Below are 21,061 nucleotides of genomic sequence, written 5' to 3' on the forward strand. Positions count from 1 at the left end.
CTGACTCGAGTTGCAGCTGTACTTCGAATGGGAATGGATATGGGTATGGGAATGTGGATGAGTGTGAATGGGTGTTTAGGTTTTATTCAGAGAGGGATTCTCTGGGCATTTGGATTCCAAAGGGGTCAGGGTGAGGGGTCAGGACAGGGGGTTAGCTGTCCCGATCTCTTGTCTTGCGCATCGTCTCCTTGTATAAAACGTTGAAATACTTTGAATTTGGTGGGTTAGTATACATATATTTATAGATATACGTGGCATATATATCTTTCAAAATGTTCGTTTCTTTTAACATTGTAAATTGTAAACAATTTGATGCTTGTCAATGGTTACTCCGTACCTATCCGTTTTACCTGTCATCTCATCTCGGCAGAATGACTCCTCTTTGTTTTTCATATCGCTTTAGCTAAAATTTCATTTTCATTCATAAATGCGGGGATTCACTTGGAAAGTTTTTCGTTTGCTTCGCAATTTCTCATTTTTTCATTCGAGTGTTGCTTAAGAATTTGTGTTTGGTTTGGTTTATCCGATTCTCTGCTATAACATACATACATATTATTATTTTTACCGTTAATTATGTTTTTCTTTTAACATCACTACTAATAATCAAAAAATGGACATTTATAAACTTTTATATAATGTATATTAAAAATGTATTTTTTTTTTTTTGGTTTTTTGTATTTCTGGCCATTGAATGCCACAATTTTCTTTGTTTTCTCTGGTTTTCTTTTTATGTATTATTTTGTTTTTAGTTATGGTGTTTCGGGCAATTTGTTTTTACAATTGGCCATGAAGTTGTCTTAGCGCCATTGTTTCTAAATTCTTACAAAAGTTTTGTCGACTCAGTTAGTGACTTGTGGATGAGAATAAAATCGAAAGGGTTTAATGGTTAAATCAAATCAGGAACAGAAATGTAATCGAATTGCAAATTATACCAGTAAATCATATGAATTCATCACAGTTTGTTGTTGTTCGGCTGTTACTGTTGTTGTTGTTGTTCTCGATTGGTGGAAAAGTCAGATCAGATCGAATTTCGTTTCCGTTTCCGGGCTGTGTTACCGTTTCGTTTCATTTCCGTTTCCTGTGGCCGCGTTCTTCATGGCATTGCATTGTGTGTCCCTGTTTTTGTGTTTCAGTGTATAGTCACGGGGATTTCCCTCATTCTCAGTCGCGAAAAGCACGCGAAAAGTAAACAACCATTTGTTTTGTGTTTTCAGAATATTTTCAATCTTATTTGTAATGTGAATTTTTAATCGATTTCGTTTTGGTTTCGGTTGCCGAAGCGGATAATGGTTAAACAATTATGAAATTAATATTAACTTGTAGTTTCGATTTAATAACAAGATATTGCAGCGTGTTAGAGGCGAAACTAAACTAAACTAAATTAAATACATAAATCAGATTAAAAACATGTGCCGTGGTTCTCGGTTCTAAGTTTTCCGTTAAACTGTAAACGCTATGACTTAGATCTTAGGTTCTTAAGTTCTCCACGAGTTAACAAAGTAAAAAAGGAAAGTGTGGTAATGGTGGAGTGAAATGAACAAGCGACCTGCTATCGTTATCGGTCGGCAATCGTTAATTGTTAATCGCGCAGATTGGTCCGATTGGTTCGTTCGTTTCGTTACTCATTTCGTTTCGCTTTGGTTTCCTCAAACAAAAAAAGTCATAATATGCTCTCGTACATATCTGCACTAATGTATATATTATATGTAGTATGCATATATGTTTAGTACGTAATTAGAACCTAACTCTTCACTTGATTTCCGTTCGCGTTCTGGGCTCGCTACATTTTGGTTTTGGTGCATTTTCATAACTCCCACCCATCATCGGCCTATATAGACATCGGGATCCAGACATCGCCTTACTCCAGGCGTGCCTTGTAGGTGGTCTTCCAGATCTCGGCGAGTGTCACGGCGCTGTGGAATCGATGGAAGATGCACAGCGGCAGTGTGATGCGCTGGATGATCGACCAGGGCACGAAGCCGTAGAACTCCAGCTGAACCTGTGGGCATAGTATGTGCAGTGGAGGCGTTAATAGGTTGCTCAAATATTGGGCCACCTGGGTGTTAAACATCAACGACATGCAGGTGAAGAACACAGCAAGACAAAAAGCAAAAACAATATCTGATAGATAACATATATCTGTGTGTACTGACGCATTACAGGCGTCAAAAAGTATGCTATGGTATTTGGTGTTCTTGTTCTCAGTAAACTGAATAGAAGAAATGCGCATGCAAAGCACACAACGAACAAGGCGACTATATCTATCGAATAATAATCGAATAGCAATTGAATAACAATCGAATAACGAGTAGAGAACGAGAACGTTAATCGTCTTACTTAACTCAGTCTCGCTTACGTACATATCTACTTACAGGATTGGCGAATACTTTTTGAGCTTCGAATGTGTAGATGGCGAACATGGCCACGTTGCAGATGAGAAGGAACGTGACGATCTGGCGGCCCGGCTTGCTCCGGTCGTGCTCCGGCAGGTGGACGCGACGGCGGGACACGTCCGCGATGAACAGCAGCTGCAGGATCACCTGGAAGACGGCCACACCGCCGGTGGTCGTGACCAGCAGGCTGGGCTCGCTCTCCAGGACCTTCAGGCTGCCGGCGATGATGCTGAACACGGAGTAGGTGAACAGGCCGAAGGCCGAGATGCGCAGCAAGATGTCGTTCAGGTTGGACTGCTCCTCGCAGCGGAACTTCAGGTTCTTGACCCTTTTGTTGGATTGAAAAAAAAAAATGAAGGTGAAAGGTTAGATTGGGCTTATAAGTAAAAGCGGGAACTGCACAGAGAAATGTTTCGCTAACTACTGGCATAAACCCATTTTCAGAGATCAGATACCATCTCTTAGTGTCAATGTGTGACATTATAGCTTATGATTTAGTTTTGGATTATGCGAGTAATATACGATTCAAGCCCCTCGAGGTATAAATTTGCTCTGTGCAGTCCTGCTCCCGACACCCGTCACTCCTCGTCCAGACCTGATGAATCCCACAATAATGGCCAGAATGGCGAACGCCATCAGGATGCAGTGGCTGGCGTCGGCGAGGTAAATGGCCAACAGCGAGAACTGCTGATGGCGCACCAAGACGAAGAAGAGTATCAGGCAGATGAGGGCCCCGACCAGCAGCAGGAGCCCGAAGAACAGGCCCTTCGACGAGCCGACGCAGTCGACGCGTCCGGATCGCGCCTGCTGCGCCATGGCAACCGCCCGCCGCGATAGCATCACCTCCAGCCGATGCTCCAGATCTTCGTCGTTCATCCGGCCCGGATAGCGGCCGATGTGCTTCCACATGACATACAACACCACCGCCCCGATCAGCGAATACTCGATGATGAATGGATAGAGGTAGGGCGCCGAATCGTAGACAATGGTGCCCATTATGTCGATGCGTCCGCAGGCGGTGGAGTTGAGTGTGCCGATATTGGAGGACAGCGCCGCCGGGTATATGTTGTCCAGACTCTCCAGATTCTCGAAGCTCACCAGACCGGTGGCCTCCTCGTGGCCCAGATCGGTGTATGTCTGGAAGCTGTTCTCCATGGGTCCCTGGCCGAAGAGGTTGTTCATGATGCTGGCCGAGCCCTCGGTGCTGCTGGCCGGGCTCAGAGTGCTGGCCAGGAAGGAGTCTACGAATGAGCCGGCGCCGGAACCGGATGTGGGCGTGGCAGCGGAAGCGGAACCGAACCCATCGACTGGCGCCAGGCTCGGCGGCGCAGCGCTGGAAAGGATGCGCTGTAGGCCGCCGAAGGGCGATTCACTGCCGCTGGTCTCGAGATTCAGGGCGGCAGCGGTGGTGGTGGTGGTGGAGGGGCTAAATGGACTGAATGTGGTGCTCGATGAGATGGTGGTGCTACTGATGGTGGTCGACGGAATGGTGGTGCTACTGGTGGTCGGTGAGATGGTGGTGGTGCTGCTGCCGGTGCTGCTGCTGCCCGCCGCCGTTGTGGCCGCGGTGGTGGCGCTGGTGATAAACTTCTTCAGCTTGCGGGCCATAGTAGTGCTGTGCCATTGGTAGTTCGGTGTGGTGAACGGAGCCCGCGTGGTCGTCGTGGTGCTGCTGGTGGTGCTGCTGGCTAGCGCCTGGTCACCGCCCATGCCCAGGCTCTTCGAAATACCATCGACGGTATTGCGCACCAGCTTGGACAGCACATTGTCGCTCTTGTACACATCCTTGGGCAGAAGGTCCTCGCCGTCGAGCACCTCGAACTCGCTGTTGGGTCCCGCATGGGTGCGCAGCACGGTGCCCGCGTGCCGCAGGGCGTGCTGACGGATCGAGTGGGCTATAGACGAGGCGCCGGCCTCCGGCTCGTTCTTCTGATGGTAGATCGTGATCTCCAACAGCGACTCCTTAACCAGGGTGCGGATCCACACGCAAATGTTGGTGGCCACCACGTGCATCAGGCCAAACCGGGCGATCACCTTGAAGCGATGGATGTTCAGCTGGAGATCCAGTATCCAAGAGATGGAGATAGATAGATAGATAGATAGATAGAGAGAGAGAGAGAGATGTGCGCGGTGCGCTTGAGTACGGCGGAGAGTCTCACGGCGATCAGGTCGATTACATTGATTACTTATAGATTTTAGATTACGGGCAAAACTCAGCTCCTTTTGAAGGAGCCGCAAGCCACTGGCTCTGCAGAGGGTTCCATACGAAACTATTATAATATGTACATATGTATTGCATAAGAACTGAAACCAAATGAAATAAACATCAGAAACCAGTTCGTTTTAAATGTCATTCTTTGTTTTTATATCATTAGTTTGATAGATTTATAGATATATCCAGGAATATCCACTCTGCAGCGACAGTGGGCGGAAGGAACAAAAACCAAACTGCCGCCAAGGACGTCCCTTAAAGATAAAGTAGCTTGACTAGACTTGTGGTTATCATATCATATATTATATCATAGCATATGTATGTTCGTGTATATAAATCGTAGACATAGGCGATATAATTGGTATTGGGGGTGTAGGTAAGCAGTTAGGTGGGCAAAATGAGTATTTGATGGGGGCAGATGTACGGGTACAGGTACAGGTACAGGTTGAGTTGGAGGTGGTGAGTACAGTAGAGTAGAGTAGAGTAGAGTAGAAAATGAGTTGCATATCGTACCTGAAATGGCGGCCTAGTCTGCGATCGCGCGAATGGGGCGGAGTTGTGGGATTATGTACACAAAAATGGTTCATTAAATAACTACGTAGCAAAATTTCGAAATTTGTTTAAAAGAATGAATATGCACGTGGCTAGGATGAGTATGCATGTATGAATGGATATGAATATGAATATAAACATGAATGGTTGTATAAATGAGCTGTTTGGCTGGCTGATTGTATTTTTTGAATGCTCGAAATGCGTGTGGTGCTGGGTATTTGAAAATATAAGGTTTCAATACTTTGTGTAAAAGGGCTCCAATTCGACCAAGAAGATCAGATTGCAGCCCAATGGCATTTGATTTCGGATAGTCTGTTGTCTGTGGCACTTTCAATGTTCGTTTTTTACAGATTGATTGAGAAGCAAGCGAGTGATATGGCAGATGATGTGATCGGCGATGGATGCAGTTGCAAATGCAGATACCAGATGCGGATGGATGAAAACTGAACTCAAAACTGCCAATTAGCACGCCAATTACAAGTTCGTGGTGAGATTTAGATTGAGATCGATCAAGGCAAACTTAAACCGAATCCGGAAACGGAAACGCGACCTAACTCCAAATGCCGCGACCTAACCATTCATTGAGCTCTACGAAAACGGAAACTGGGGCAACTAACCTCGCTGGGGTTCTGAGGAGGAGCTGGGTTGGTTGGATTCGTGTTCATATGATGGCTTTACATTTAACATACGAGTATAGAATAGCCGTGGATAATGGCAGTAGGTAGCAGTAGTATAAGTAGTAGTAGTAGTAGGTAGTAGTCATACGCTTACAGTGTTCTTTAGTTTAAGTTTTAGTTTTAGTTTAGAGTTGGACACAAAGTCTTGACCTTTGCACTTACCCGGGCATTCATGAATATGAAGTACATCTGCATGAAAGTGAAGATCATCTGGAGCAGCGGATTGACGCCAATCAGGATGTGATGGCACGGCGAATCGAAGGGTATCTCAAAGAACGATCCAAACTCCAGGCCAATATAGATCATGGCGCCCAATCCGAAAGCTATGGAAAGGATGAGTTCATTGTGTTAGTTAGCCTGGATGGATGTCCCTGTGCAGGACGCGCGTCCAATTTCACACACTCACCAATGGCTCCCACTCGCAGGAAGAAGCTGCCGTGCGTCAGATCACTATGGGTTGTCTTGCGCTTGCGCACATTCTTTGGGGTGACGGCCACCTCGGCGTCCACGGGTGCTTCCTGCATGTGGATGGACCAAGAGATAATATGTTTTTATAGATAACTGACAGCCCTCTGGGTAGACTAATTGCTGCGGCCTCAGCACTTGGCCCCTAATTAGCATAGCGTAACTACCCATTTGGGTCATGGGAAATATCTGATGCCGCTTAGCTGGCAACTAAGTAAGCCATTAGATCTTATATTTGTATTTATAGCAAAGGGAGTTGGAGTAAAAGCAGCTAAGAGCATATGAATCGTAGAAAAGAGGCTGATAGCAAACCAGAAACTTGGCCAGTGTGTGCTTAGATAACAGAGGAAAGAAACCCTCGATTAGGTTACACATGTTTCAAGAGACCGTTATTGCTTAAGTTGAAAAAAGAAACCTTAATCCTTAAAAGTCAGCTAATTACGCACCTGATATGCGGCGCCCTTGGCTGCCTTGCCGGAGTCCTTAGAGCCCTTCGCATCCTTCGAATCGGCCGGATCGGCATTTTTGGCTTTCTTCGACTTCTTCTCCTTGGGCTGGGGTTTCGGTTTGCTGCCACCATTGCCGCCATTGCAGCAAGAGCTCTCTGTCAAACAGGATAATGAATAAATAAGTGATTGCATTCACTGCAGTTATGAAACTATGCCTAGAAGTAGGCAACAGTTTATAAGGACGACTTTATCCACACACTTGCTAACTTTTAACTACTTAACACCTTCAACTAACTAAAATCATGCTAGTATGTCGCATTTACTCACCCTGCAGCAGGAAACAGAAGACGTAGAGAAGGAAGAGTATGCTGACGCCGTATAGATATGTGAAGAATGTCTCGTAGTACAAAACCGGCAGTCGGTGGGTGGTTACATCGCTGATTACGTAGGCAATGCACACGACGATCAGAAGGATCGCGTACACCAGACTGGTCACGATGAACAGCGATGTCCTGCGAAAGGATACCACAATGGTCAGTTCTCTGAGGGCTCACAAAGGTATTCAAAACTCAGTTTCATATGTACAAAAGAGTAAAAACGGGGTGCGCGTATATGTGATGTGTGTGTGTGTGTGTGCGGAAACTGTGTCAAGATCTGGCCAGAAATCGGTGCTACAACTCCCCCGAGTTGACCCACTGTCCCGCTTCCAGCGGTGGGTGCTAATTTTCCACTTTTCGCCCGTTTGCTTTGCCTATTGTGTGTGTGTGAGAGAGTGTGTGTATGTGTGTGGGTGTGAGAAAGTGTCTGACATGCAACTAAAACTCAAGTGCATTCTCACTCGACATCTCAAGAACATAAACGCCCTGCATTAGCTCCTATTTGATGTTTGATTAGCCACAGACCTGCACAGTGGTCACTGGTCACAAATCTATTAGTATCGGTTTGTAAACTATATAACTCAATATATAAGTGCTTAAACATATTAACTAATTGTGCGAATTTGATTGGAAATGCGTGTGAATTTCTATGAATTTCAATCGAGACTATTCTACGCTTGCGTCCCACGGTGCCTCCCACAGCATTTTGCGTATTTGGTGACCCAGTTAGTGGCTGCTTTAAATACACAACCCCCTTTTCCCAGCCCACTTAAGCATCCATTTGCATGTGATGGCCCCCCAGCTGCATCAAATCCGATGTTTGCATTGTATAATACAAGAGTATTCGATGGGAATTTCTTTGAATTAGGCGTGATTTACTTGCACAGGAGTATAACAATCTGATTTACTGTGTTATATCTTAACATATCTTCTGCTTTCGAATAAGTATCTGAAAGATACATGTTTCAAACCCCAAATGAAGTTAACCCAAGTAGTGTGCGGAATATGAAACGGAGGATCTGGAGTACTTTGGTCTTGGGATAGGTCATGGATTTCATATGTCACATTACCATAGTTCGATGGGTCCCGTTATCGGATTGGTTTCGTATGTGCCCTGTACCGTTATTTTCGCTGGCATAAAACTGTACTTATTTGGATTTGGCTTGAACGTGTAGCAAACCCTATAAGATTCGATGTGAATTAAGTATTGTTTATCCAATTCGTTACACTATATGCTAACTTAGGTGGATGGATTTACACAGCCTGGTGGGTGGTTAGAAGGGTGGGTAAGGGAGGTGGGTGAATATGCAAGCGCATACAACAGAAAAACCAAAATCTTTGGACGGACCACGGATGAGAGAGTGAGACGGCGCTCTACGACAGGAACTGCACATTTGGTTATATATATATATATGTGTATATCCTATATACTATACATACTACGGGCATATATATTACTTTCTTATGTACAAGGTGTGCGGCTGTGTGCGTTTCTATCTCTCTGTGTGTGTGTGTGTGAGTGTGCTCAAGTGTTTTGGGTGATGCTGTTATACACAGGAATTAGCTAAATACTAATTGGAGAATGGCCTTGCTGCTAACACCCAAATCCTTTCATACGAAGTGAGGTTGGAATGCAAACGCTTAAATGACTGCTTCAATTTGGGGGGTTTCTACTAAATCATGGATGGTAGGTTTTCCATTTCCACATTACCACTTTTTAATAGGTATATGTTAGTTAAAAGGTTTTTCTCAGATAAAGTCCCGTACGAACTTCTTGCCAGACATAAGTAAACCGAGGTGACAGGACATTCGTCCATCTTATCAGTTTCTCCCTAATCAGTAGCTTGTCCCCCATACTATCGTAGTATCCCCAATAACTTTGTTCACCCAGCTTTTCGCACCTCTGCAGCGGCTGCGGCATGACATTCTTGAGCTCCATCTCCTTGTTGGCGGCGTTGTTCTTCTCGGCGCTGTCGGTGCTGCCGACGGTATGCGAGCGGGACACCGGCAAGGTGGCCATGTTGTCCCCGCCCTCGACGTCGACGGTAGCGACCTTCACTTCACCGCCGCCCATTGTCTCCGTTTCCGTTTCGGTCTCCGTTGTGCTGGCTTTTTGTCGACGATCTGATTGCCGATTTCTCTATCGATAGGCGATAGGATTGGTTGGTCCTTCGCGCCGGATACCTCTACTACTTATCGGTTTTATGTTTTCCGTCAATTTCACTTCACAGTTCGTAATTATGTATTGCGGCAATTCTAAATGAAGCAATTTGCAGGTTTATTTTCTGTTTTCGAATGCAACAGAACGACTATTGTTTGACTTGGAGAGCATCCCTATACATAAATGTATCTGACACTCTTCCTCTCCCTCTCCTTCTCCCTCTCTCTCTCTCTATCTCCCTCTTTCCCTCCCGCTGTCCCGCTCTCTTATTCTAGGGAGCCTTGTGGAACGCATTTGAAATGCATTTGACAAATGGGCAAATGAGGCGTGGCCATACTTTTCGCTACGGACTGCATCCCGGATGGGAGCGCCAGCGACCCAGTGACCTCTCTCTCGTTCCGCGAGATTCGGGGTTGAAAGTTGAAAGCCGTATTTGGCATTTCGCATTCCGGCGGGGAAAGTGTATCCTGTGGAGCCCACAGATTCCGGGTGCGCTGGTGTGTATGCATTGGACACGGACACGGACACGGACCTATGTGGAATATAGTATCGCTCTGCATTGGGAGTCCACGGTGCTCAGGTTCTTAAGAGCTATCGTGCTGTTTCTTTCGCCCAGCATCTCTCCGTCCCCCTCGCTCTCACTCGACTGTGTGTATAATAAGCTGCTTAATGTGTGTGTGTGTATTGCCCGGTACCATTAAAAGCCTCCTTTTTTTTTTGGAGGCCTGGCCAAAAGTATTAACTGTAGTTAGCGGAAAATCACTGGTATTATGACATAAACCCCGCTGCAAATTGCTTCATTTGAGCAAAATCATGCATTGATTAAGCACTGAATGGTTTTCACGATAGATTTCACAGTAATTTTCACAGATAAGGTGTCATTTTGATTGGAGCACTGCGATTATCACTTTTCAAGTTGAAACTTAAAAAAATAATGGTATGACAGCCTCGGTTTCAGTTGGGAGTTTTGATTTTTCATAGAAAAATTCCAACTGGATTGGAGGACTCTTGGTTTTGTAGGACTCTGGAGGCTACCTGGCGAACGATTCGCTCGATACGTCCAAGACCCTTTACTATCCAACTACAACTGAAACGGGCCCTGGCAGGATAAATCCAGCATCCTTTTCGGCCAGCAGCCGCCCTCAATCTGCGCCGAATCTCTCGCACTCTCTCTTTCTCCTCGCGTAGCCCCGTCTCTTTCTTCGCCTGCGCTCCCTCCTTAATCGCCTCGCGCTTTCTCTCTCGCTCTCTCTCTCTCTCCCTCGTTCTCGTTCAATCTTTCTGTAGCTCGCAGGATGCTCTCGATAGGATGCAGGGGAAACATGTCCTTTGAGTATGCCAGAAAGTAGGACACATTTCGCTGCGCGACTTGATGTACGATGTTTGCTCTTGTTGCTCTCAGTTCTGCTGGGTTATATTCGCTTTGTGGGTCCTGTCGGGGGTCCTGCCCCCAAAGAGGCTTGTCATTCATGCGATTTGCATCCAGCATTCACTGGGCTTTGTTCCGCCTTGATTGGAATGTAAGCAGGTAGCTCAACTCATTTTTGATTTCCTGCATTTGGTTTTTTTTGTGTTCTTTTGTAAGTACATTTGGGTTTATATATTCCTCGAATATGCCCCATTTACTTAGTTACTTTTTGACTTGCATTTCTATATTATTTAAACATTGATATTTTAAATGTTAGGGTATAACCCTTCTCCACATTTGCAAAGAGAACCATTTATTTTTGTTCTCCTGCGCATCTCGATCTTGAGACCTCTCCCAAAACGTATCTTTTAATTGAATTTTGCATCAGGAAGCGGACGCCCATTGTTTTGGCCGCACACGCGATGTAAATGGGTCACTTTGGGAAAAGCTTGGAGTTTTCAGTGGGGGGCATGCCAAATGCCAATCAGCGGGCATGCCAATGCAGAGTGCAGAGTGCATCAGCCGGGCTGACGGGGAACTGAAGAACGGAACAGAATCCAACACAACCATCAGTCATCGAAAAGCAACAGCCCAAAACTCAATTACCCACGATGCCCCGGCCTGCCTCTACTGATTTTACTACCGTCATCTGGTGTTTTTGTTGTTCGCGACATGTTGCAGACACCCAACCAAACACCCACCCACCCAAAGTTCCAACCACCCCGCGGATAAACCGCCGGCATGGCACAGTGGTTGTGTGTTTAGTGTTTTTTGAAAATTCATATAGATGATTATTAACATAAGACATTCCAAAAACCAAAAACTTTTGTCCAACAAATTCCAACTGCCTATTCATTTTTTTTATCCACAAATCGCACTCTGCGGCCCACTGTGCGCTGCGGCAGAGCTTTACGGTAAAAGGCGACGTCGTCGTCATGCTGTCTGGTTCGTTGCGTTTCGGAGTTCGGCTTCGTTTTCGGCTTCGTCCTTTACCGTTTATCGTAACTTCAGCGCTCGCTTCCTTTTGTGCCGCACGTTCGCAAAAACATTGCGGCATTCTGTTTTGGTTGCCCATTCGCCGACAGAGCCGCCCCATCCCTTCGCCATCGACATCCCAACTACCAACTCCCGAGCCATTGAACGTCGTCGTCGAGTGCACAGAGTGCGACAAGGGGTTGCACTCATCCAGAGGAGTGGCGGCAATAAAAAGTGTGTGGCTACAGTGAGCGAAAATCGGCAGACCTAGCTTCACTATATTTTCTACTATTCTTTTATCAGATTAAAAACATAGTCCAAAATACAAGACAGTAAGGAATATGCCGGACCAACAAAGTTACTTTTTTTTGTACATTTCTAAACTATTTAAACATTAAACTAAATAAACATTTTATTTTCAGTGTAACCCCACGGCATCTAAGGATTTGCGTCGCAAATCGCCAACTGCGACGTAGTTGCATCAAGAGGCATAAAAGCAGGAAAGTAGAGGGTTAAAGGCGATAGGTAAGGAGGTGAGTGGTGAGAGGGCGGAAAAAGAATGCGGGGAATCTATCGAAGTCGCACCCTGAGCCCAGAACCCGGTTCCCAAATCCCCGCCAGACGAAGACGTGTGACCCAGATGCCACTCACTAATCTCCGCAGTGAAAAAATGCTATGTAAAAAAGCCTGGCAATTGATGCGACTCCCTAGTTCATCCGTCTGTCTGATGTTAATGCGCAATTGAAGATATTATATTTCGAATATTCTTGTGTTTAACTCTTGACTGTGTAATTCCCTGTTATCCCTAAAGCTAAAACAAAAGCTCGAATAAATCTCCGACTTGTTGTTCTTCTCAATTGGCAGCACTTCCCCGGGTGGGTCTATAATTATTGTGGCCTTTCATCATTTCAGCCCTCGGAAATCGTGGAAGGGTTGCTCCGGCCTTGCCTAATTATACCTTATGGCCACCCCTCGCAGCTGAAACAGATGAGGTCTTTATCGGGTGCTTAAATTAGTACTTCTAAAACAAAGTATGAAGCATCGGAGGGTTCAGCCCCCGAGATCCTTGGGCCTACCACAAAAAAAGCCTTGTGCCTAATCGAGTGACAATGTTTTCGCCAGGGCCAGTGCCACGAATAGATGATGGGCACTTTTTAAAAATGGATCACGTGGAGCCGGAATCAATACGAAAAACTACACCGCAAGAAATGTAGCAGTGATAAGTTTTCCCTGTAGAACAAGCGGAACACTGTGCACTTCTGTCACTCCACGACTCGAACAAGTCGAGGACCGTGTTTCTCAAGTGAGGCTGACAACCCTGGCCAAATGCCAAGCATCGATAGTTGCGCCGCTCTCCTTTTGCGCCCATTGTGCCAACCGTATTGTTAGCAAATTGCAGAAACTCACGAATGTAAGTCATTCGTACAATGACACTTTGGTGCGGAGACAAAGCCGTAGTTCCACGGGTTCCCCCACTGCTACTCATCCAGGGGGTGGGAATGGAGCTGGGGATGCAGTGCAGTGAGCAAAATGAATATCGAATGGTAGAAAGGTACTTCATGAATCATCATAATGCATCACTACCGAAATTTCTTTCATATTCATATCACTAATGTTTTGGCTGGTAAGTAGACCACCTCTTTTATATTACAGATATCTAGCTTTTTTTCCAGTGCATATATTATATGCAAGACGCCAACTGATCTGCTTGGCATGCATCGCTGACGGTTCATGCCGCAGCCAGCCGAGTGGAATGCTTTGTCGGTTTGTCAAGTTGCGTAATTCGCTTGCAACTCCAAACCACCCAACACCACCCTGTGCACCACCCAGTGGCATCAGCATTGTACATATAAGCGATTTTGGATGACTACCGCCGCCTACTTATTTGTTTTATGTCCCGACCAGCGAGGAGCAAAGAAATGAAGAACATGCTCGTGGAAAGAAAAAAAAACGATGCCACACCATCGGAAATGTAAGGCAATGTGCCTTGCGTCCAGTTCATTGACATTATAATCCCCTGGATGCCAAAAAAAAAAAAAAAAAAAAAAAATAGTACAGAAAGAAGCAGACAAAGCCATAAAGATACAAAGAAAAAGCTGAATGAAATTTGGACTGAGCTTGTTTTTTTGGCCCATGTGTCTTTGCGACTCCCTAAGCGGATAAATGTAGTACTTAGTTTTGGATTTATGTGGGCACTGAATACAAAAATCGCATAATTCCCAGAAACCCGAGAGGTTGCCTAAAACTATGGCTCCTAATGAGATTTTGGGTTATTAGCGTAGGGTATTTAGTGTTCGAGGTGTACAGCATATGTACTTGGGATTAGTAGGCCTAAGTAAAGGAGTCACTACTGCTATAGAAAGCCAAGTCAAAATGCAGGTGATAGAAAAGATCAACTAAGTTCCAGAGCGAACTAGCTAGTATCATTCGCGGGTTAGTAGGAAAGAAGTTGGGTTATGTGGGAGCTACTTGAGTATTTGGACTTTGGCGACTAAGTTGGGGTTTGGAGAAATGATTAATAGCAAATCTGACCTTTGCTGTGGGCGCGTGAGAACCGCTGGATGTTTGTCGCTGTAACGGTTGCCAACTGATTAAATTGAACACGAATTGCGAGTAAAGGGTATTTACGGTTCTACTTGGGACTTGACAAGATCACAGATCATAAAAGTTAATACGAATTGCAAGAGCAGAGATCTCCACAAGGGTTGCTATCTCTGGCACACTTTATGTTTTATTTACTCTTTTTTTTGGAACGTTGGAATGTGAAACGGAAGCTTAGTAACGCAGGAAATGGATTGCAGGACACGGAACACAAAATACATAGAGCGGTGAACTGGACATGGACTTTTGCAACAGGACATGGGCCTGAAGCCATGGAACACACTTACTTGGCATTTTTCGGTCGGCGCGCATCGATCGGGAAGTCGTCGTCGAAATCCAAATTGAAGTCCTCGCCGAGATCGTGCGGCACTAGTGGAGTACGCTGGTGGGCAGGACTCGTGTGATAGCCATCGCCCTGCAGCTGTTGGTGGATCAGAAACACATTGGCGATTAGCTTGCGAGGCGAAGGACTCAGCTCGATTGACGACAATAAATTGGAATTTCATATAATACAAAATGTACAAGGTAGTAAGTATATTATGTACACAACGTTAATTCTTGAGGTTGCCACACAAACATCAAAAGTTATTCACTCAAAGTTTGTAAGTTAACTTGTTTGCAACTGGAAGTGCAAGATTTCTTGAATGAAAAGCAATTTCTGTGGCACTTAACCTCTCAGATTCATTCACATGCGTTTCGAAAATAAGAGATTAACAAATATATGTATTATTTTAGATTAAAACAATTCCAATTTATTGCAAATGATATTACTCATAAATGTTTTTGGCTCGTTTCGTTTTCATTTCGATTTCGAGAAACATAAAGAAAAGGGCGAATCGGTAACTCGTGCAAGGATTTTGATGGTTTAAGTTTTCGGATCCGTATCGAATTCTTTGGCTAGGGAGAAAAATCTTTTGAAAAAGAAGTCATTAATCTGTCACACACACCGACACACACACTGCGTAGAAAAGGATATTCAAGAATATTTATATTCATATGCAATATACAAGCTTCTTTCGGTTAATTTCCATTACGATATATATACAATTATGTTCATGAGTGATGTTCGCAAAGTGTCATTGTATGAAATAGTGTTAATTTTATATATAAATGCATGATACTTTTTGGAAGATTACTTGACATATGGTAAATTCGTTAATTTGGCGTGTGAAACAATGTCATGGATGTATGTAAACTGTGTGTGTGTTTCGATTTGGTAAGATGATCAGATGGCATTATATATTGTATATGGGGGTCAATCCTTGTAGCGAGTATATCGATGGCCCCTACCTTGACCACAGTGCCGACCTGGTTCGATTCGGATGCCGATTGGCGGTTGTCGAGCAGATTGGCCCGCTCCATGTTCTCCAGTTGAAGTGTCTCCCGCGGCTGGTCCAGTAATCTTTCGCGCATCTCATGAATGTAGGGACACCGCTGCATTCCTCACCCCTCGCTCTGCACGCTCACTCCCGATCCTCCTTCCTATTTATCGGATCAGATATATATATTTGTATATATGTAGATACTGTGTGATTCACGATCTACAGTATGGGGAGTTGGAAATCGTTCGCTAGCGCTTTATAGTAATAGTAAATCCTAGGTAATCGAAGCTATTGCTGTGCCATTCAAATATGCAAATGGATATCCGGGTGTATATGTTCGTATTTGTAAGCTGGTATAAAGTTCTTAGGGAGGTAATCGCTAGGCTTTGATCAAATTGAAAAAATCAGTCATACGTTTTGCAGCAGCAGTTGAATACTCAAGACTTTTGGTTGCGCAAATTGGTCGTTCTGAAATCAGAGAAAATATCCAAAGATTGTTAGGTATATTTACATATATGTATATATGTAAATCTATAGAAAAATATGCTAATAAATGGAGTCAAAAAACCATTATGTTATGAGTTTATTTTGAAACGAACGCTGATTTTGTTTTTCCGCACGCACGAAAAGCAAAAGGAAAATAAACAATTTGCAACTATAATAATGTGCAGCATGCATTTGCTGCCTGCAACACGATTTTACCGATTTAGTGCTTTGGATATATAGTAATACGAATACAGATCGGCAATTTTTTAGCTTTCTGGCCGACAGCCAAACGAAAAGTGTGGCAAAAGATCGGAGCAAAAATTATAGCTCGTGACTTTGAATAAAGATTTTCATTCCTTCAATTTGAAATCTGGAGAAACACCAGAAGCAGAAGCTCCTCAATCTGTCAAAATGTGCTTGGCACACATCCATCGGCATCATCATCATCTTTGTTTTGGATCGGATGGGATTGGATTTGCCGGCGATGGAGGGTCATAAAGATTGTGCCAGTTTTTGCCTCTGGAAATTCCACTTGTTGATCCGACTTTCCGGACATTCAAGGGTAAATCATTGTTGTTTCGTTTTTAGTTGCACGCTAGCCAGCCAATCGGGAGCATTATATTCAGATGGTTCCGATTGAGAATATTTGTTTGGAATTTGGCAAGAAATCATAAAGGCCAAAATATTTTTATGTGCTCTGCTCCATTTAGGCAAGTGTGTGGATTGTGTACGGACTTTCTATTTAAATATTGAAATAAGCTAATAAAAACAATTCTTGAGCAGTTTTTTGGCTATAACTTTGTCAAAATAAGTCGCACATTAAAAAATTACAACTTTTTGTGCAGTTTTCAAGAAATGCCAAAAGACCAAACCATTTTTTTGGAGAATTTGAAAAATAAAATTTTTTTTTACTTTTTTTCATTTTTGGTAAGGGGAAAATTTTCATCAAAATTTGCGAAAAAAGGGTAAAATTTTAAATGTCAAAGTTGAAATACAAATCGATTAGAAATTTAATTACGAGATCAACGATGTATGACACTCTGTATTTGGACAATTATTTTTGGAAAAATGGCCAAAAATCTGAAAATGTTGGGACAAAAAATCAGCAATACGAATTTTGCCAAAACTGCGTTATTTGGAAAAGGGGTTTTCTGTATAACTTCGCCAAAAATGCTCATATTACTAAAAGAATTACAGTTTTGTACGGCTAATTACCAATGCTAAATATCCCAATCACTTTTTTGAAAAACTAAAAAAATTAAATTTTTTTCTATTTTTTGCATTTTTGAATTTTGCGGAAAATGGCAAAAAAAATTATTTGTTTTTATTTGAATGCCAATGGGTCGGGAATTGATAGACGATCTCAACGAGGTATCACATGCCAAATTTGGACAATTTTACGCATTGTTATGACCAAAATTGAAATAAAAGTAGTATTTTGTATACCTATGAATAGGTATATTTCTCGATCAGCAAAAACAAAAAAGTACGGTAATTTGTCATTAAATTGCCAGATGATCTTCAACTGGATAGTCAGGTGAGTTAACGAGGCCCTTAGGGAAACGCCATTACCTTCTTTCTGCTCGAAATACGCAAATAAACTAGTAAAAGCCAACTTAGCGTATTAAGGCAACGTCGGCGGTCATCAAAAAGCATTCTGGCCACATTGTTGCCGCTGTCTTTTAGCCAGTTTTCTGTTGTCTTTCCATGCTCTTTTTGGCTTGTTGGTGGTCGGTGGGCAGCAGCTTCAGCTTCGTAGTTTTTCCATGCTTTTCCATGGCCATTTGCAAGCCAGAATTGTCGCATGTTCTCGTTCGGCAGGCAGCGAAAACATCAAGCGGCAACCAACACAGTCTCGCAAATTGAAAGCTTGGCTAATACCATTAACATTTGATGGCTAACACTCGCGCAAAACTGAGAAACTGGCGCAAAAACTAGCCCAATGCTGTTAATTGAGAGCTCTCTTATTTTGGCTCTGTGCAACATTATTGCCCACCATCGCAACAAATCGAATCGCATCGTATCGAATCGCTAATTTGACCCAATTTCGATCTAAGGCTCAATGGCTCAAAAAAAATGTCAATTTGTGTGCTTAAATGTGGCACAATGCAAGTCGCATTCGTTGTTACCAAGCACAACACCTTATTGCAGAAAACTTCGCACCGAATGACAGGGAAATGCAAATGACTTCTCAAGTATCTTTCTTTCATTTTTCCTCGCGTGCCAATCAAGCGGCTAACAAGGTTTTCCCTTTTTAAGACTCAAGATGGCAGATTGCAGCCGTCGAAGGGGAAATGCGAGTGGGACCAACTGTCTCTGGCATTCTTGCTTTTCCACTGTAAACAAACTGTGTGCCACTTGAATTGGATCGGCAGATCATTGCAGCTACTTTATGACAGTGTCCGATGACAGATTGCACACAAATGACAGCCAACCGAACAAGCCCAACCACCCAGCCCCACCCACTCGCACAGTAGCTCGGTGGATCGGAGCCACTACAAGCTGCACCGCAATAAAAGATAAATAGTGAAATGTGTGAAGAGGCGAGGAGAGGAGCAGTTGAGATCTATGCAGATCCATGGATGTTCCAGAGACGGCGCCCACATGGAGAACCGGATATGCAATTGTATACCGAAAAGAAAGAAAATAACGAATCGGAATCGGAATCCAAATGGAAATGGAAAGGCAATGGGAAATGGGAATGGGAATGAAGATGAAAATGGGCATGAAAATGGCTATGGAAATGAGCATGAGAACTGTCAGCAGATGGATGCAATACTCGTACGTGAAAATAGGGTGACCTTATAAACAAACCCCGTCTGCAGTCACCCAAAAGCACTCAGAGAAATAATTGCTAATTAAATTTTAGTATCAGAAATAAGTGCAAGTCATCGAAATTAAGGAATGAAACGTTCATCAATAATAAGGAAAATCTTTTGGAAAATCTTTCTAAATGCTAATTTTCTCCGTGTGCGTGTGGCACAGTGGATTGCTTTCGGCTGGGTGGTGCGTGGTTCAACCGCCCACATGCCCAGTCACCCAGTTGTCCAACCCCCGAGGTCGTCGGCTCATTAGTTAATATATGTATGCTGGCACACGAAACGCGACCGTATGCAGAATATGCACTCCGTTTGCCTTTTTGTTTTGTTCCTGCCATTCAAATTCAGATTTCGAGCTGTCCACTGGATGGCTATCCACCACCACCGCCGTCACCTCACCCATCATCAACGTCATCATCGTCAAGGAAGCACCAACCAACCAACCAACCAACCAACCAACCCACCCACTGCCACCGGGTGGGGCAACAAACCACCATTAGAAATCGCGTGTCGCGGTTTCAACCCTCGCAAATGATTTTCCATGCTGCCAAACCTTAGAATCGATGGGAATCGATGGCACACTCTGATCGCATTCTATGGATGCAATGATTCACCTCTGAACTTGGCACTTTCATTTGGGCTCTGCGATGTGATTCACGCGATCAATTTGATGCTGTGACATTACAGAATCCAGAGTGCAAGTGACTCAAAACTGATTAGCAATGCCATAGCTTTTCGGAGTAGAAACATAAGTTAAGTTAGTAATAGCTGAGTGGGAACTCTGGGCTAACCTGGATCGGATCAGTAACTGCTGATCTTTCGATCGCTGATGCGCCCCATTAAAGCTGCCCCCTTTTACTTTTTTGTTGGTGCGGCTTTGCTGTTGTCGCGCCTCTTGTGCAATTAAGATTTTCCATTTGGCCCAGCACTTGTATGGGTTTCCTTGGACGAAGGTAGCGGAAAACCGAAAAAGGAACCGCGACACCCAAGCGATTGCGATGCCAATGTCTTTCTAATGGAAGACCAAGAAATGTGTGTGTGTGTGTGTTACCCGAGAAGGGCAGCAGTTTGATTGCTTTGAAGTGTCTGTTTCTGCCGGAGGGTTGGGGGATCAAGGAGCTTAGTGGTACGGGCGGACCTCAATAACTCGGATTACAAGCAGGAATTTTTGGGTTGAAAAGATCTCCAAAAGTATTCGAGTTAACCATACAGACACATAACTTGTTGCACCTTAGGTACTGAAAATGCTATTACTTTATTTTGGGCTTTCTTCTTGGCCAAGTTAACACTGTGGATATGATGTCATATTGCGAAAGGGTTTATATCATCTTGATCCATCACTTGACTTACTTTTTTGGGGGTTATATCCTGCCGTTCAGCTCATATGCGTTGCTATTGTTCTGCTTTCGTTTCCTTTTCGCCTGCTGTCCTGTTTTCCCTTTGTTTTGCTTCCGCTCGTGAGCAGCAGGAGGACGTCGATGGGGGCGGGGGGCGTGGCGTCTGTTGCGCGCGCGTTTTTCCTTTCCTATTTATTTCGCTTCGTTTCGTTTCGCTTTGATTCGGCAGATTTAAGGCTATTATTGTCCTGCGTCCTTTTGGCCAAATACGAGTGCAAAATACAAGCAAGTCTGTTGATTGACTGGACCGGAAACAGACTCGCACACACACACACTGGCACACGCACAACAGACAAAATGGACGACGCAGTGCCAAAAAGTGTAGCTTCCTGTTTTTATTCGTCTATTTGTTTAGCACTTTTCTCACTGCACTTGTACAAAAACAAAGCAAAGAATATCGTTGGCAATCAATTTATTGCGCAGAACAACAATAACACGATTAACAGCAATCACCGATTAACGACTGAATGCAACTGAATCAATCGCCGCCAGCTAATGAGAATCGCAAATAAAATACCAATTTAGGCGAGCATCTAGTGAAAATCACCGAGTGTCTGCTCTTAATTGTTATTGCTGTTCCGTTCTCAGTTCTGAGTTCTTAGTTACTTATTTATTATTTTTGGGGCACCGGTCTGAAGAGGCAGTGTCTTCCATCACTCGCAAAAGTTCGCTTCTGACTGAAATTTCCAACTTCCAACGCAACTAACAACACCGCAACGCAAACGCAAAAGCAGCGCAAAGCCAACGGTAAAGGCAAAGCCAAAGCA

The 21,061-nt window shown here is 44.0% G+C and overlaps 1 protein-coding gene across 11 annotated transcripts; it reads right to left on the reverse strand.

The window, feature by feature from the left end:
- Positions 1–1,200: 1,200 nt before the first annotated feature.
- Positions 1,201–20,991, reverse strand: LOC6612389 (proton channel OtopLc). Of its 11 annotated transcripts, XM_032725277.1 has the most exons (15): positions 20,901–20,991; positions 20,248–20,665; positions 16,007–16,060; positions 15,561–15,752; positions 14,558–14,691; positions 14,202–14,240; positions 8,196–8,306; positions 7,076–7,260; positions 6,746–6,903; positions 6,612–6,632; positions 6,241–6,352; positions 5,997–6,157; positions 2,989–4,448; positions 2,361–2,721; positions 1,201–1,999 (listed from the first exon to the last, which is right to left on the reverse strand). In XM_032725277.1, the coding sequence occupies exons 4-15, from the start codon at positions 15,708–15,710 to the stop codon at positions 1,859–1,861; spliced, it is 3,033 nt and encodes a 1,010-aa protein (XP_032581168.1). In that variant the 5' UTR covers positions 15,711–15,752; positions 16,007–16,060; positions 20,248–20,665; positions 20,901–20,991; the 3' UTR covers positions 1,201–1,858. The 11 variants fall into 11 exon arrangements, with proteins under 11 accessions (XP_032581168.1, XP_032581170.1, XP_032581169.1 ...); XM_032725279.1 differs by having other exon boundaries at positions 15,579–16,060; XM_032725278.1 differs by having other exon boundaries at positions 2,373–2,721; positions 15,561–16,060.
- Between the last annotated feature and the right edge of the window lie 70 nt (positions 20,992–21,061).

This window comes from Drosophila sechellia, chromosome X (assembly GCF_004382195.2).
Source record: "Drosophila sechellia strain sech25 chromosome X, ASM438219v1, whole genome shotgun sequence".
NCBI classification, from domain to species: Eukaryota; Metazoa; Arthropoda; class Insecta; order Diptera; family Drosophilidae; genus Drosophila; species Drosophila sechellia.